Raw genomic sequence first — 15,701 nt, 5'->3', positions numbered from 1 at the left:
CTATTTGCCAAGTTTCTCTTAAAATATGAAGTATTGTCATTCAAATTTTCAGGTACTCATGTTACATTCACAAAATGATTTAGCTCTTTTTTTCTTTTCTGTTCTTAACAAAATTATTCTTCTGAATAACTTGGCTATTTTTTAGTTGTCATTCTTTGTTAGCCTCATTTGTCTTATCCATAGAATATACCTGTTGATCCTACTTCTCTGAGAATTTTTTGCATAAATCAATTGAATTAGAATGAGTGCAAGTATTTTTAAATACATAAATTTTAAGTCTTAAATTTATCAATATTTTCCTTTGTGATTTGGCTTATTGTCATTTTTAAGAAGTTTAAAAAGGCTGAAAACTGTACAATGGTATAGAAATGTACAGTATCATTTACAGAGTAGTCTTCAACTTTAGATTGGGCCAGTTTTCTGCTTTGACCTAAGGTATAGCAGTATATTAACAGCTTTCACGAGATATTGTTATTTCCTTAATTGCAGCCCATTACTAACAGCAACAGGACTTTGTTATTTCAGAAAACCCTGGAAAATTCAGTATTCAAGATAAATGTAATCTTTGTTTCATTCATCTCATGTTTTTTCCACCAAACAAACTATGATTAAATGTCATTATTGTAAAGTATATTTACATTTTTGTGTTTCCTAATCTGGGTAGAAATTTCTTGATTGGAGGAATAAAGGCAAGATTTATCCTTGAGGTAAAGGTTAACAAATGCATCATTTTCAAAGCATGAAACTTTCAAATAGAAGTCAAATTCAAGAGCGGCCTGGGTAGCTCAGCGGTTTAGTGCCACCTTCAGCCCAGGGCCTGAACCTGGACACCTGGGATCGAGTCCCACGTCAGGCTCCCTTCATGGAGCCTGCTTCTCCCTCTGCCTCTCTCTCTGTGTCTCTCATGAATAAATAAATGAAATCTAAAAAAAAAAAAAAGTCAAATTCAAGAAATTCCTAAATTAAGCTCTAAAGTTGAATGTAATGTTAATACCCCAAATTATAAACAAAATTAAAATCCATTATTTATTTACTTTTTTAAAAATTTTATTTTTTAGCACCAGGGGAAGGGAAGATGGAGAAGCAGAAGCAGACTCCATGCTGAGTGGGAGAGCCCAACATGGGGCTCAGTCCCAGGACCCTGAGATCATGACTTAAGCCAAAGGCAGACGCTTAACAGACTGAGCCACTCAGGCTCCAAAATCCATATTTTTAATCAAAAACACTAAGTGACGATGGGGAATCATGGTTAGATAGAAAGTGTTATTAATTTTGGAACTGTGTATCAGAATGTGAAGATAGGTGATGAAATGATGTGTTATCAGGGATGTTCTCTCTTTTTTTTTTAAAGATACTGCTTATTGAGAGAGACCATGAGCATGGGGGGAGGGGCAGAGGGAGAGGGATGGGCAGACTCCTCCCTGAGCACAGAGCCTAATGTGGGCCTTAATCCCAGGATCCTGAGGTCACGACCTGAGCCAAAATCGAGAGTTGGATGCTTAATAGACTGAGCCACACAGGTATCCTCTAACAGGATATTCTTTAAAATATTTCTGTATAAAATAAAAAAATAAAATAAAATAAAATATTTCTGTAAAAAAAAAAAAAAAAAGAATGATGTTCATATCAGGTACTAACCTAGGAAATTAGCTATAATATATTGTTAGGGGTAAAAGGAAAGTTGTTGAGAGCAGCCCAAATGTCTATCAGTGGAGGAATGAATAAATTATGGTCTATGCATACAATAGAATATTCAGCCATAAAAAGGAGTGAATGTGGATGAACATGCTAGAATATGGATGAACCTCTGAACATTTTGCTTAAATGAAATGAAGCCAGAAAAAAGCCACCTATGACTCCATTTATATGAAATACAAAGAAGAGGGTTGCCTGGGTGGCTCATTCTGTCATGTCCAACTCTTGATGTCGGCTCAGATCATGATCTGAGGGTAGTGAGATCAAGCCCCACATCAGGCTCTGCGTGGGTGTGGAGCGTGCTTAAAATTCTCTCTTTGTCTCTCTCTGCCCCTCCCCACTCCTGTCTCTCTCTCTCTCAGGAAAAAGAAAGAAAAAGAAAAAGAATAGAAATCCATAGAGACAAATGCAGTTTAGTGGTTGCAGGGGTGGCAGGGGGAGGTGAGTAGAAAATAGGGAGAAACTGGTTAATGGGTGAGGAGTTTTACTTTGGACCGACAGAAGTGTTTTATAACCAGATTGAGGGAGGTGGCTGTACAACATTGTAAATGTACTGAACACCACTGAACTGAATTGTTTACTTTAAAATGGTTAATTCTAGCTCAGGGCAATGTCACCTCAATAACTTACTCAAAAAAATAGTTGTACACTAAAATAGCACAGCTCTTTTTCATTAATAAAGGGTTTATAATTAGATGGATAAATGTGTAAATATGAAAATCGATATAGGAATGAATCCCTAAATCGAATTTTGGAATGACACATGTAGCAGGAGTAAGTGAAGAGGCTTTTGAGGGCATGAATAGTTTAGGAAGAAAGTGTGCTTCAATTATGACTTTCTCTATTGTTTAGGTGGATATATGATTCTTATTTTTTGTTTTTTAGTTATCAAATTAAACAGTCTTAAAAAGTGACAGATTCTTGTTTTCAGAGTATAAAGAGTTAACATGCTTATGATAGATTCAGGGAGAAAAATTTCAGTCTGCCAACAGCAAGACCATTAACTGTGAAGAACAGAATGACTTGTAAAGCAAATTGAATGTCAGTGAAATAATTAAACTCTACTTTATGTGAAAACACTCATCAATTCTACATTTCCTTAATAATCCTTTATGTGACATAGGCTTAGCTGATCGTATAGTGGGCAGTAATGACCCATGGTTACTTATATATTATAGATAAATCATAACGAGTGTTGAGGTGTAACTTCATATTTTTACCAAATACATATTGGGTTTTTTTGTTTTTTGTTTTTTTTAAAGATCTTATTTGTTTATTCATGAGAGACAACAGAGAGAAAGAGGCAGAGACATAGGCAGAGAGTAGTAGCAGGCTCCATGCAGGGAGCCCGATATGGGGCTTGTTCCCAGGTCTCCAGGATCGCGCCCTGGGCTGAAGGCAGGCGCTCAACCGCTGAGCCACCCAGGCGTCCCCATATTGGGTTTTAAAGAACATTAATTATTCAACTTTCTTGCCCCACTCACTGATTTTGATTATATTTTGACTTTCTAAAATTGTTGCTAAAAAGACAGTTGCATCAAATTGCACCAGAGACATGGTAATCTAGACCAAAACTGGGATACTGTTATAAATTACTATTTTTTCAAGGTAATACATGATTTTATTGTCTTTTACTTGAAAAAGTTTTCACCTCTTTATGGCTTTTTCAGTTATATTCATTTTGGAATTTTGTTTTCGGCTTAAATTTCAGCATGTTTCCTTTGTGATCAAAGGTAGATTCTTTACTAACCGCAGCTTCTTAACAGTTGGTCTGTATATAAAACTTAGGAGTTTTTGTTGTGGATAATATGTGTAGAGTAGAAGCTCAATAAATTAAAAAAAATAGAAGCATTCCCTCATAGCTGGATACGTGAGGAGTTTTCACTCATAAGTTAATGATACAGAAAAAGTTTGGTTATTGCTCTATTGATTCAAAAGGGAATAGGATCAAATCTTTTATTTCTGATACCCAAACCATATTTTATTTCAGTATTTATCATTTGAAATAAAAAGGAATGGTGACAATTGGAAGATGCTACACTGGTTTTTAATTCCTGAAGAAAAAAAAAAGTATTCTCTGCTATTACAGCCTTCCTTCATTTTTAACTATGTTCTAGAGGGAGAACGGGTAATAGTGAAGCCACTTATACTTGATGCATTTTCTTTTTTTTTTTTTTTTTTTTTTTGATGCATTTTCTTATGAGCCTGAGACCTAGTACTTCTTTATACTAGGCCTTACTAAAAATCTTTGAGCCTTTACTTCCCCATCTGTCATATTCATAGAATAAGTACTATTATGAAGATTAAATGAGAGAGAGGGTATAGAGAAGTCTGTTATAACTACACTATGCAAATGCTAGCTATTTATTATTCATTCTGTCATTAAGTATCTATTGTGTGCAGGGCATGTTATTAGACACAGGAGATACAACAGTGACAAAGACATTGTCCTTGCACTTACAGAATTTGTGGTCTAGCAGAGGAGACAGACATGAAACAAAGTCTGAAAATACTCTGAAGAGAGTAACAGAAGAGTCCATTTGGCAAAGTATTTCCAAAATATTAAGAACCCAGTTATCTCTTTTTCTATTGTTACATACATAAATTAAATGTTTTGTTCTCAAGTGTAAGATTTTTACATCCATGACAATCCTTGGAATTGTGTGATGGGAATCTTGATACCTAATCATTGATTTTTGGAAAGACTTAACATAAAGAAAACTGTACCTTTACCAGTGAGAAACTCCCCAAAGAAGAAATTATCCAATATTATTTCTTTATTTTGGGGGGTAGTAGTTCAACTAGAAAATCAAAGATCATAAATTTTTGGAATACCAGGTCCTCAGTCTATGGCCAAGTATCCATGAAAAGCTTTCATCGATTAATCAATTGGCTAATCTGTCATGATTTTATCAGCCTAATCTGCTTCACATAAACTGTAAAAAAAGCAAAAACAAATTGTTCGTTAGTATATAATTAACCTTTGAGATGGAATGGAGCAATGATACAGACATTGCCAAAGTAATTTACATTTCATTTTAGACTAGCATTAACAATTTTTTCAGCATCTGCTTTATCTTACCACAAATATTTTACTTTGATAAAATAAATCATAATATCGTTTATGCTGAATGTCTAGAATATATAGGAGAGAGGGCATTTGTGATTTTTAAAATTCTATAATTGAGAGGATACTGTAAAATATGCCAGTTTTCATTTTATGTCTGAGGAAATGAATAGTGTAAGCTATGTTGGTGAGATTGTTGGTTTAAATAATGAAATTAGGACCTCTGACTGGTTTTATATACTTAAGCAATTTCACCTTCTTTGGACTTTTTCCCCCACCCTCAGGGACATAGATTTACATGGTTCTAAAATATAACCATGTACTCAGTCTGTGCTAGGCTGTGTGCTGTAGTCTAGGGATACAAAAAGCAAGATAATCCCTGTTCTTGAGAAATTCCCAATCTGGCAGAGGTATCAAACAAGTAAATAAATTACAGTCCTGTGTAGTAAATACTCCATAAGTGTACACACATATATGCATATGGGTCTGGGGACAAGATGAATGAAAAAATTAGCAAAAAAAAAAAAAAAAGAAAAAGAAGAAATTAGCAAGATGAGATAAAGAAGAAAACTTATTTTTTTTTAACTTTTCTTGATAATGACAGCAATGTGTATTTATAAAACTTCAATATGTATAGGTCAGAATGATTAAATATTGATTTTTTTTCATAGGTTCAAACTAATGTGAATCTGGTCACAGGTACCAGATTATAAGATAATATTACTGTGGACTAAAAATACATACCCAGTCCTATTTCATATCACAGAAATTAATAAGAGAAACTTGTTAGGAATCTCAAAATCAAGCTGACGCAGCAGAGAGGGAGAAATTTGGGATTTATATTAGATTATTCGTAACATGGTTTCTCATCTTTGATGTCACTAATAAAGAGCTATAATTAGTGATACTGACATTAATGACTATAGTCTTCCATAGAAATAGCTGCTTTTTTTCTAAACAGCATATTTTTTTAAAGCAAAACTCTAAACTCTAAAAATTTCCCTTTGTATTTTTGATCACTACACACCCATTCTTGTCTCAAATACAATATTGTGAACAGAATTTAACCTTTTTTTAATGTTTAGAGTTACTGTGAGCATCACTTTTTATTCTGTGCTTTAATACATTGTTGTATTTTGTTGTTATAGGGGGTGCGAGGAACTATTTGAACCAAGAGACTTGCTTAACTTTTATTCTCTGAATTTTTATGTTTCCGTCTTAAGGGGACCTAATGAAACTAGTCTGCTAAATTATTTTATATTCAGCTTTCTTGTTAAGAGACAAAGGGATGGAAAACAAAGTGCCTGAGCTTTTACAAAAGTACATATGCTTGTTGTATTTCTTTATTTAATTTTGGGTTCATAGATGAAATTTGAATACTCAAAGTTAATGTAAGTCCAGGTGAGTAGAGGTGTTTGTAAATTAAGCATTTTTAACCATTTTATTAATTCATATTATTTCTAACTTTTTTTAAAGAGTTTATTTATTTGAGTGAGAGAGAGAGACTGCACATAAGCAGGGAGAGGGGCAGAGGGAGAAACAGGCTCCCCACTAAGCAGGGAGCCTGATGCGGTGCTTCATCTTAGGACTCCCAGATCATGACCTGAGCCAAAGGCAGATGCTTAACCAACTGAGCCACCTAGGTGCCCCCCCCCTTTTTTTTTTTGGTGCCCCTTAATTCTAACTCTTGAGTATTGGTAATTGTCATTAATTTCTGCATCTTTAATATTTAGGGGTAACCAAAAGGAATCAAAGGAAATCTCTTAATTTGGAACTTTTATACAGAATATACCAGATTAATATGCATCCAAAACAAAGGCTGAAATGCTCATCTTTTAGTAAGGACTAGGACAGGGGTGCCTGGGTGGCTTAGTTAGTTAGGTATCCACCTCTTGGTCTCAGCTTGGGTTGTGATCCTCAAGGTCATGGGATCGAGCCCCATGCTGGGTTCCACACTCAGTGCCAGAATCCTTGGGATTCTCTCCCCTTCTCTCTCCCTCTTCCTCTGCTCCTCTCCTCACTTGTGTGCGCTCTCTCTCTCTCTCTCTCTCTCTCTCAAATAAATGAATAAATAAAATTTTTTTTAAAAAGTAAAAGACTAGGACAAATCACCATTTATCAGGTTTAAATTTAGATGTGTACAAATTACCTAGATCAAGGGCAACTAAGCCATTTCAATAATACATCTCCTTTCATTGGTTCCATGTCCGAGACAGTAAGTACTTTGATTCATTTTAGGTATCCATGATTATTTGGTTATTGTGATTTCCCCTGTGGAGCTTTTCATAGTTTCTGGAAAACTAGAAACTTGCTTAATTGAGTTTCTAGTATAAATTTTTCATTTTCAGGTACATAGAGTCAGTGAAAATTCATTCTGACTTCCTTGATGTTTCTAATTTTTCAAATAATCAAAAGAGCATGCAACATAAGTAAAAAAGTATCTTCTACAGGTAACCTGTAATACATAAGCAGTCCCAAGGCAAATGGTAATGTAAAAAACTTTGAAGTATGTTATCCATTCGTGTTGTTACCTCATTTAAATTTTTATAGAAGTTTTTTGTACAAATGCTAAAATATGAAAACTGATGTGTACTGAACAAACCTATTTAAACAGTATATTTTGTTTATTCCTTGATATTCTGTTAAAGATATCCGATGTTCTTAATTTTCACTTGTTATAAACAGTAAGAAATGTTTAGTCTGATGCTGTTAAGGTACATAAGTTGTTTCTTCTCTAGAGTGAAGTCACCCTGCTGAGAAATGAAGTGGCACAGCTGAAACAGCTTCTTCTGGCTCATAAAGATTGCCCTGTAACCGCCATGCAGAAGAAATCTGGCTATCATAGTGAGTAATGTTCCATTACCTATAGCCTTAGGCTGCATGAGTGAAATACTGCCAGAGCGAACAAGCTACCATTTAAAAAACAGACTGGGGTATAATATTTAATATTAAGTATTAGAACTTCTGCAAGATTATTATGGAATGGGTAATATACTTTTTAGAATCTAGAGAGTTTTTGAGTTTTCCTATTTCTAGCTTTTTTTCTGAGGATTATTATACATCAACAAAACAGGTTAATAATTTAAAATAAACTGTTAAGTACTGATGGTATTTTATCTTCCAGAGTAACATTTTGTCTTAGAGTGAAACACTACTTCTGTTCCAGCCTCCATTCAGTAATGTTTTTAAAAATTAACTATCTTCATTTAATAATACATAGTACCCAGTTCCAGTATCAGATCCTTTTGTTCTTTCTTAAGTCTCAGCATTGTGCCATTTTTATTGTGAATCTTTATATTGAGTCCTTTAGTCATAAAAATGCTGAAATAGAACACTATTTAAATTATCTGCTTTTTAATTTTCTCTTACATGTTTTCCCCAAAATGAGATTCTTCTGTTTTCAGCATTTTAGAGGTTAATTGTGCTTTTTCCATCTTGTAATGTCCTTCTTTTTTGTTAAGATGCACAATATTGGAGCCAGCTGTTACTCTTGAATAAATGGCCAATTTTGTCCATCGTACACAAATTTGTAACAAATAACAGAGCTGGGATGCATTAGGCAACATTCATAATATATAACCCACAGCTTTCGTTTTTATGATTTAGTGATATTTCAGGATATTTGTAAATGTGAAGATTGTTTCAACCATATGTATCCACTTCATTTTAATTTGCCAGTGTCAGTAATTCAAAAGAAAGAAACATTTTGTATTGGATGCAAACAGTTCCTCAGGTGCTCACGATAAAACTTAATGGCCACCATCTTTACTTGTAGTCATTGTAAGCAGTTTCATCAAAATGGGCAATATTTTTTAATTTAAAAGATTCAGTAGATTTAGCAACTCTCTATTGCCATATATATTTAGAACATTGATTTTTGTCAGTTTTGAGCAAATAAATCTCAGTCCTTTGATATCTAGTCATTTTCACGGGATAGTGAAACACATTGTGAAGTAAATTGGACCCATATAGAAATATGTTTGAGGTTTGTATTAACAATGATTGCTGTGGGGATGAGGCCATTATGGCTCCCATCTGATTTAACAACATAATTTCCTATAGAAGCTACTGAGTTCAGCATTATGCATATATGATTTTCTTAACAAGAGAGCTCTCTTGAATGTTGATAGTTCAAAAAGAAATATACAAATGAATCTATAAAATTAGAAGGAAAATGAATTCTTCAGTTACATCCAACTAAAATTTTATCTCATCTGCAGTTGTTTTTTTTTTAATTTTGTTTTCATCTGCAGTTTTTTAATCTTAGATAATCTCTTAGATAATCTCAACAGTTTTATCTCTGTAATCAAGGCAGCATATGCTCAGGAAAGGCAAGCCAATTTTTCATTTTAAGTAATAATTTATAAAGATATTTTTAAGGTCTAGATGTATGGATTTATGTGCCATACATACCCTTAGAATACACTGAAAGTCTAGATTAATAAATTTTTAGGGAATATATATTATGGCTAGATTGTATGGGCTATAAGAAATGATAAGATATTTGTGATGTTTGAAGTTATTCCTACATTTTTTCTGTCTAGTCATCTAGACAAACTGACTACAGTAAAAGTGTAGTTTTAGCATAAAATTAGTTCCTTCAGCTCTTGGGGAGATAATTGGGTTTTGTAGAGATTTTAAAGTAATTTCTCAAGTTTGAAGTCTTAGAAGAAAAATAGGACTTCTCTGTTTAGTGGTCAAGGTAGATAAAGTGAATATTTAAATCTTGGAGAAAATGTGGGGAGATTCACAAATATCTAACACTATTCATATTGTAGCACACAGGTGTTGCTAATGGTGTTGAATTGTTATAGTACTTTTAAAGCATTTGTGGAATTGAGGTTTTATAAAAATTAAGGAATATTACAAAATCCTTCAGGTAAAGGTGACAGTATAAAAGCATACACATAGGGTCTCAGTTCTAATACTCAAAGTCCCTATCTTATAGGATGAAAGGGGAAAACCATGACAGTTGGTCACCTTAACAATCAGATATAGTATAAAATGTGAATGAAAATAGGAATAAATTTTTAATGTTTGGATTCTATGAAGAATAAGCACAAGAGTGATCTTATTACTACCATTAATTCATATTTTGTAGATCTCTGGGCATTATTAAAATGGTTTTATACTTGTTTCCATAAGTAGGAAGCAAAGCTTCTTGGGCCTAAATGTAATTGAGAATTTATATTTTCATTAATGAAAATATGTATGAACATTAGGTAGAAAACTTCATAGAGTGAATTGTCAAACAGTTGGGGGTTTTGTAGCTTTAAGTAGGGCTGAAAATGGCTCTTAAAGTGCAGTAAGATCTGGTATCTTTTTAGTGCTTATTATTAAACTAGTGATTTTTCTCTCCTCACCTCTAGAAGTAGACAAAGGTGCAGGTATATCACATTATAAAGATATTTTGTATACTGATGCTTTGTACAACCTAAAGATTTGCTTTACCTAATTCTTAAAATCTGGAGGTAAGCACTTATCATTACAATTTACTGTTTCATTTTGAGTCCTTGTCTCCACTGTGTATTTATATTTACTTATACCTTTTGTCACAGATCAGCCTCTTTATTTTTGAAACCTGGTGTATCCCCTAGAACTTAACATTGAGAGAAAGGTCAGTTTGTTTCCTGTTGAAGAAGAGTGGTGAAATAAAGAGAACTTTTTTTTTTTTTTTTTAGTATTCTTTTCAGTCATTGCCAGGGTTTGGGTTTCTTTGAACACATAACTATTGTATTGGCTGTTTAACTGAAATATAAATATTTTAGAACCTTTGTTGTTGTTTCATCAGAAAAGTATCCTTTCTACTTTGTATAATTTTAAAAGGATTATTGTGATTTTTTTTATTGTATCTTGAAGTCAAGCTTTTATGTTGAGGTGTGATTTTGCATTTATAGCAGATTTATAGAGAAGATGGGATTCTAATTAATACATTTTAAAAACTGCTTTCCCAAAAATACGTCGATTTGAGGCAAACTTGTCAAAATTCTGTAAGTACTGTATTTCAGAAAACTCTCAAAATGAGGAATTTTATTTGAACTAAAGTTAAGCTGGCCAGGTTCTTCCCCCTTTGCCTTCTGCATTACAGATCATGGGATAAGTCCTGTTGCATAGGATCCACAGTCTTTTTAATGCTTAACTTTTAGAATGGGCACCTGTGCAGTAAGCAGGCCAGTATGCATTGCGAGATTTGGTAGAAAGCCTGCTTGTGACTTTAAAGCACTAAATAAGCATTTTAATGCCAAGTGAAAAGTACAAAGGAATACATCCAGTATGGTACAGTTTTCAGGATGTTCAAAGACAAAGCCAAATGCTATTGTGTAGGAACACACACCCATTTGATAAAGCTTCAAACCAAAACTAAGCGAGTGGTTAACTATCAGAATGGTGATTACTTTTGATGAGAGGATTCTCTAGGAAGCATTTACTGGCAGTGTTCTCTTAAGTTTGGCACTGGGTTTATAGTTACTGGTTCGAGTTACCATTGTATCTCATGAGTTACATACACTATAACTACTTGGGTGTTGTACATATCAAATTTTTCACTAAATGAAATAACTGGATTCTATCCTGTTAAAATGAGAAAGGTGTAGGAAATTCATTGTTCAAGCCTAAAAGTTGGTAGCTTTTTATAAATACTTAAGCCCTTTTCTGAATATCTTTTCCATTGCAGTGTCTAGAGTTTTATATAGTTTTTTATTTGAACCTCAATTAATTCATGCAGCTATAACAGCTGGTGGCATTTAGATTCTAAATATTGCTTATTCTCATGTGGATGCATCATTAGAATCAGGTGTTGTAAACACCCATTGCTACAGTAGATGGAGAGTCAGCCAGAATAAATATAGTTCTGGAGATGCAGAGGGAATAATTTGAAAATGTAATTTGTATGTAAGAATTTATTTTGTTTATGCATGTGGTTATAATTTTTTTATCTTTCAATAAGAATAGCATGTATGCAAACACACTGGTTTTGTTAGATGTGTTACTTTATAAGTGTTTGATTATATCTGTAAGAGGCTGTCTCTTGAATTCGTACCTGATTTTCTTAACACTATTTAGCAAATACTTCAGCTCTGTTCAGTGAAGCACTGGGCATACAGATGCTCCGTGTGTCTGGTTGTACCTTCATCTGACCTGTTGCGGTGAAATTGCCTCCTTCCTTCCTTGCAGCCACCTTTCATTTATTTAGTTCCAGTCATTCCACTTTAACTCAATAACCAATTTTTGCAAAAGCCTAACTTTTCACTCTGTATATTGACAAACTGTTGACACATTCCTAGAGATGTTTTTAAGAAACAGTAACTTTTCTTTTTTCCACTCAGCCGCAGATAAAGATGATAGTTCAGAAGACCTGTCAGTGCCAAGTAGTCCACATACAGAAGCTATACAGCATAGTTCTGTCAGCACATCCAATGGAGTCAGTTCAACCTCCAAGGCCGAAGCTGTGGCCACCTCAGTCCTCACGCAGATGGCGGACCAGAGTACAGAGCCTGCGCTTTCGCAGATTGTTATGGCTCCTGCCTCCCAGTCACAGCCCTCAGGAAGTTGATTAGAAACCTGCAGTGCAGCAGTTTTAGATACTCATTAGTGACTTCAAAGGGAAATCAAGGAAAGACCAGTTTCCATTTATGCGAAATCTGTGGTTGTAAATTTTTTTTTTTTTTTTTTTTACTTGAAATTAAATTTGGCTCTAAAGTTGGTGTAGCAGCAGTTGATGATAGACTGAACAACAGTTTTTAGTCTCTGGAAAAAGACTGATTTTGCTTTTTTTATAAATATTGTTAGATTTATTAATTTTCTGTGCTCAATGTGTAAATTGTATTATAATTCATTGTGGTTTATTTCACTTTTAATTTGGTGGTGTTTTAATAAATGGGGGTGTTACTGAATCTCTTCCCACTTCCATTTCTTTTGACCACCTCTTAATCCTCAGCTGTGATGGTAGTATTGTTTATCATTTATACCAAAGTTCTGCATAGTCCCTATTGACTTTGTAATAATAACAAGGTCATAAAGCACTAGCAAGAGAAAGATAGAGATTTGCTTTTAATCTTTTTGCCTTTTATTTTGCACATTATGCAAAAGGAATAACATTAGCGAACACTTTTTTAAGTGAGTGAAACATGGTGAGAGACATACGGTGCTTTTATGCACACTCTGAAACTAAATCAAGATCATTAATCGTGCATTTTCTTTTAAGATTTTAAGTAGACATGAATTTTGGAATCCTTTATCATTTCAAAATGACTATTTTTCAAGTCTTAAATTCAGTATTTTAGACCGTATGTTTTGAGGCTAATAAAATACGAAATTACATAATCTATGATACAGGGTTATCCAATATAATAATTTTTTGAAATTAGGTTTGGTTTTGGTTTTCTTTTTTTTGCAGATTTCAGGTTACAAACTGAGAAGTTTATGCATAATCAAGTATGGTATGGTTGCCAGAAAAAGCCTAAAAATTACTTAGAAAATTTAAGACTGTTTACCCCCCATTGTCTTGTACTTGCAAGCTAACTTGTACTTATTCTTGTGAAAGCACTGTCATCTTTTAGTAGCAAATTTTGATAACGTTTCTCGTGGGAAAAAAATCAGTATCTATCTTTAGAACAATGTAATTATAATGTGAGAAGCAAGAGTGAATGAGAGAGAGAGTATGAATGTGTGTGTGTGTATGTTTCTTTCAATAGTTTATGCCAGCAGTCTTTGCTTGAATGTTTAACGATGCCTTCAGTGTGATGCTGGCCAATAGATGATTGCAATTTAAAATGTCATTACTGTGCAGGCTTGGATAACTAACATTCCATGATGTAGTTTGTTTCTGATGAGATGATTGTAGGTACACTTTCCTCATTATCCAATCATCTGTGGGATACTGAGTTTTCTAATGTGCCATTATCTATTTTTATTCTGCAGTTATGTTCAAAATACAGTACAATATTTTAAAATAGACTAAATTGTTAAAAATAAAGTAGTAGATGTGTGTAAGAAAACTTTGTAAAATAGTTGAGTCCTACCCAGTAGCAACTTCTGGCATTCAAGCAGGATTCCATTATGTAAATATCTGTAATGCATTTATAATAAGTTGTGTAGTTTGTTCTGCATCTATACTACACTATTTACGAACGTCTCAGTGCCATCTCCTAATGAGACTGACATTTAAAAAACCTATATCGAATATCCTTGATAATTCAAGGAAATATCCCACCTGCCTAAGTTCCAAACTGGGAAACATTCAAATTATACAAATGACATTTCAGGACTTTTAAGTATGAAGATAATAGGATTTTTATTGTTTGGCTTATTAAAAGTGAGCGTTTTTAGTTGATAATTCTACTTCTAAATTTTTTTTATTTTTAACTGATTTTATAATTTTAAAGTAATGAATTTCTAATCGTGATTTTGCCATAGTTATGCTAAGGAGTTGATCTCAAAGGCACAAAATATAAATTCTGCAAGAAGGCTATTTTTTATTGTAGTTTGAATGGGTTAGGAAAAGCCTCAATTTTTCACTCTCCTAAGTCCTTCAGTACATTTTTCTTTCATTTTATTATTTATGCAAGTTAAAGTTTTTTGGTAACAGGAATTCTTGCAACTGTAAAATAAAACTACATAGGTGTAAGAAGTCATGTAAACGGTTAATGAACTTTTATCAAGGTTAGCAAAACTTTCATTGTAAATCAGTCTGTACTCAGCAAATAAAAATCATTATTAGTTGTATAAACACAAATTCCATTTCGACTTTCAGGATGTCACACTACTTCTGTACCTAGCATTTTGAGTCCTTATATTTGCAATGTTACACAAACTGTACTACTTTCTTTTATGTGCAGTTTGCATGAGTAAACCATCAGAGAATAAATTCTATCTTTAAATTATGTTCATAATTTGCTTGTCCTTACCTATCTTTCATAAAGTAACATCACCTGATAATGACACGGGTTTTTTTTTCCTTCAGGACATTTATTACCTGAGAAGAACCAGGTAGTCTCTTTCTGTGATAAAATTCATTCCTTCTCAAAAATTTTTCAACCGCAAGGTGCTCAGGCCTTGTTCTTCTCTGCATTCATTCCTTAAACCCCATTCATATACAGTGAACCTTTAATGATCCCCAGCCTGGAACATTCCCTCAACTACAGCCACACACAGATCCACCAGCCTTTGGCATCTCTTGGCAACTGGCTAACAAAAGATCTTAAATATAACATGTCCAACTTGTATGTCAAATGCAGTTCAGTGTAACATGTCCAGCACTGATTCTTCATCATCCCCCACCTTCTCTTCAAGTACGCTTCTCCAGCCGTCTTTCATAAGGCAGCACAGATGACAGCTCCATTCTTCCAGTTGCTTAAGCCAGGACAACTCTGTTGTCATCCTTGATTCCTCTTTTCTTGCATATCCTACCTCCAGGCTATCAGGACATGCTATTGGCTTCACCTTCAGAACAATCCATAATTCAACCACTTCTCACCCTGCACAGTGCTATCATCTTGATCCGTGCACTCATTATTCCTCACACATGTTACTGTATTTGCCTTGTAATTGTCTCCTTGCTTCCACCCTTCCTACTGCAGCCCATCCTCAGTACAACAGCTACAAAAACACAACATTTGTGCTCTCCAAATATGACTCAACTTTTAGCATGTCTCTACTCCAAGTCCTGGAGCCCACTCCTCATTGTACTCAGAGCCTGGAGTCCTTAAAGTGGCACAACATGATTTGCTCACCGACCCCCATGCTGTTATATCTCTGAACTCTTGTACAGCATTGTTTTATTCAGTGAATGAGTGCTAACTTGGTGTGTTGCTCGTTATTCTAGGCACTTGGGATACACCAATAGCCCAAACACAAAAATCCCTGCCTTTGTGGAGAGCTACATTCCAAAGAGGGTGGGTGGGAAGGTGTTGGGGAAACACAATTAACATACCAAGTACAT

General features: G+C 34.0%; 1 protein-coding gene across 15 annotated transcripts in view; it reads left to right on the top strand.

Moving 5' to 3' along the window:
- Positions 1 to 14,652, top strand: part of ATF2 (activating transcription factor 2) — an 84,973-nt gene extending 70,321 nt beyond the window's left edge. For 14 of the 15 annotated variants that reach the window (XM_038584916.1, XM_038584915.1, XM_038584910.1 and 11 more), the window contains 2 exons: positions 7,501 to 7,606; positions 12,088 to 14,652. In XM_038584916.1, the coding sequence (XP_038440844.1) occupies positions 7,501 to 7,606; positions 12,088 to 12,314 (333 nt within the window). In that variant the 3' untranslated portion in view covers positions 12,315 to 14,652. Of the gene's footprint in view, positions 1 to 7,500; positions 7,615 to 12,087 lie in introns of those variants that run through there. The other variant, XM_038584920.1, reaches the window with a different exon arrangement.
- Positions 14,653 to 15,701: the final 1,049 nt, after the last annotated feature.

Source organism: Canis lupus, chromosome 36 (assembly GCF_011100685.1).
Source record: "Canis lupus familiaris isolate Mischka breed German Shepherd chromosome 36, alternate assembly UU_Cfam_GSD_1.0, whole genome shotgun sequence".
Lineage (NCBI taxonomy): Eukaryota > Metazoa > Chordata > Mammalia > Carnivora > Canidae > Canis > Canis lupus.
The sequence above is the reverse complement of the archived record's forward strand: the minus strand, read 5'-3'. Positions and strand labels throughout refer to the sequence as shown.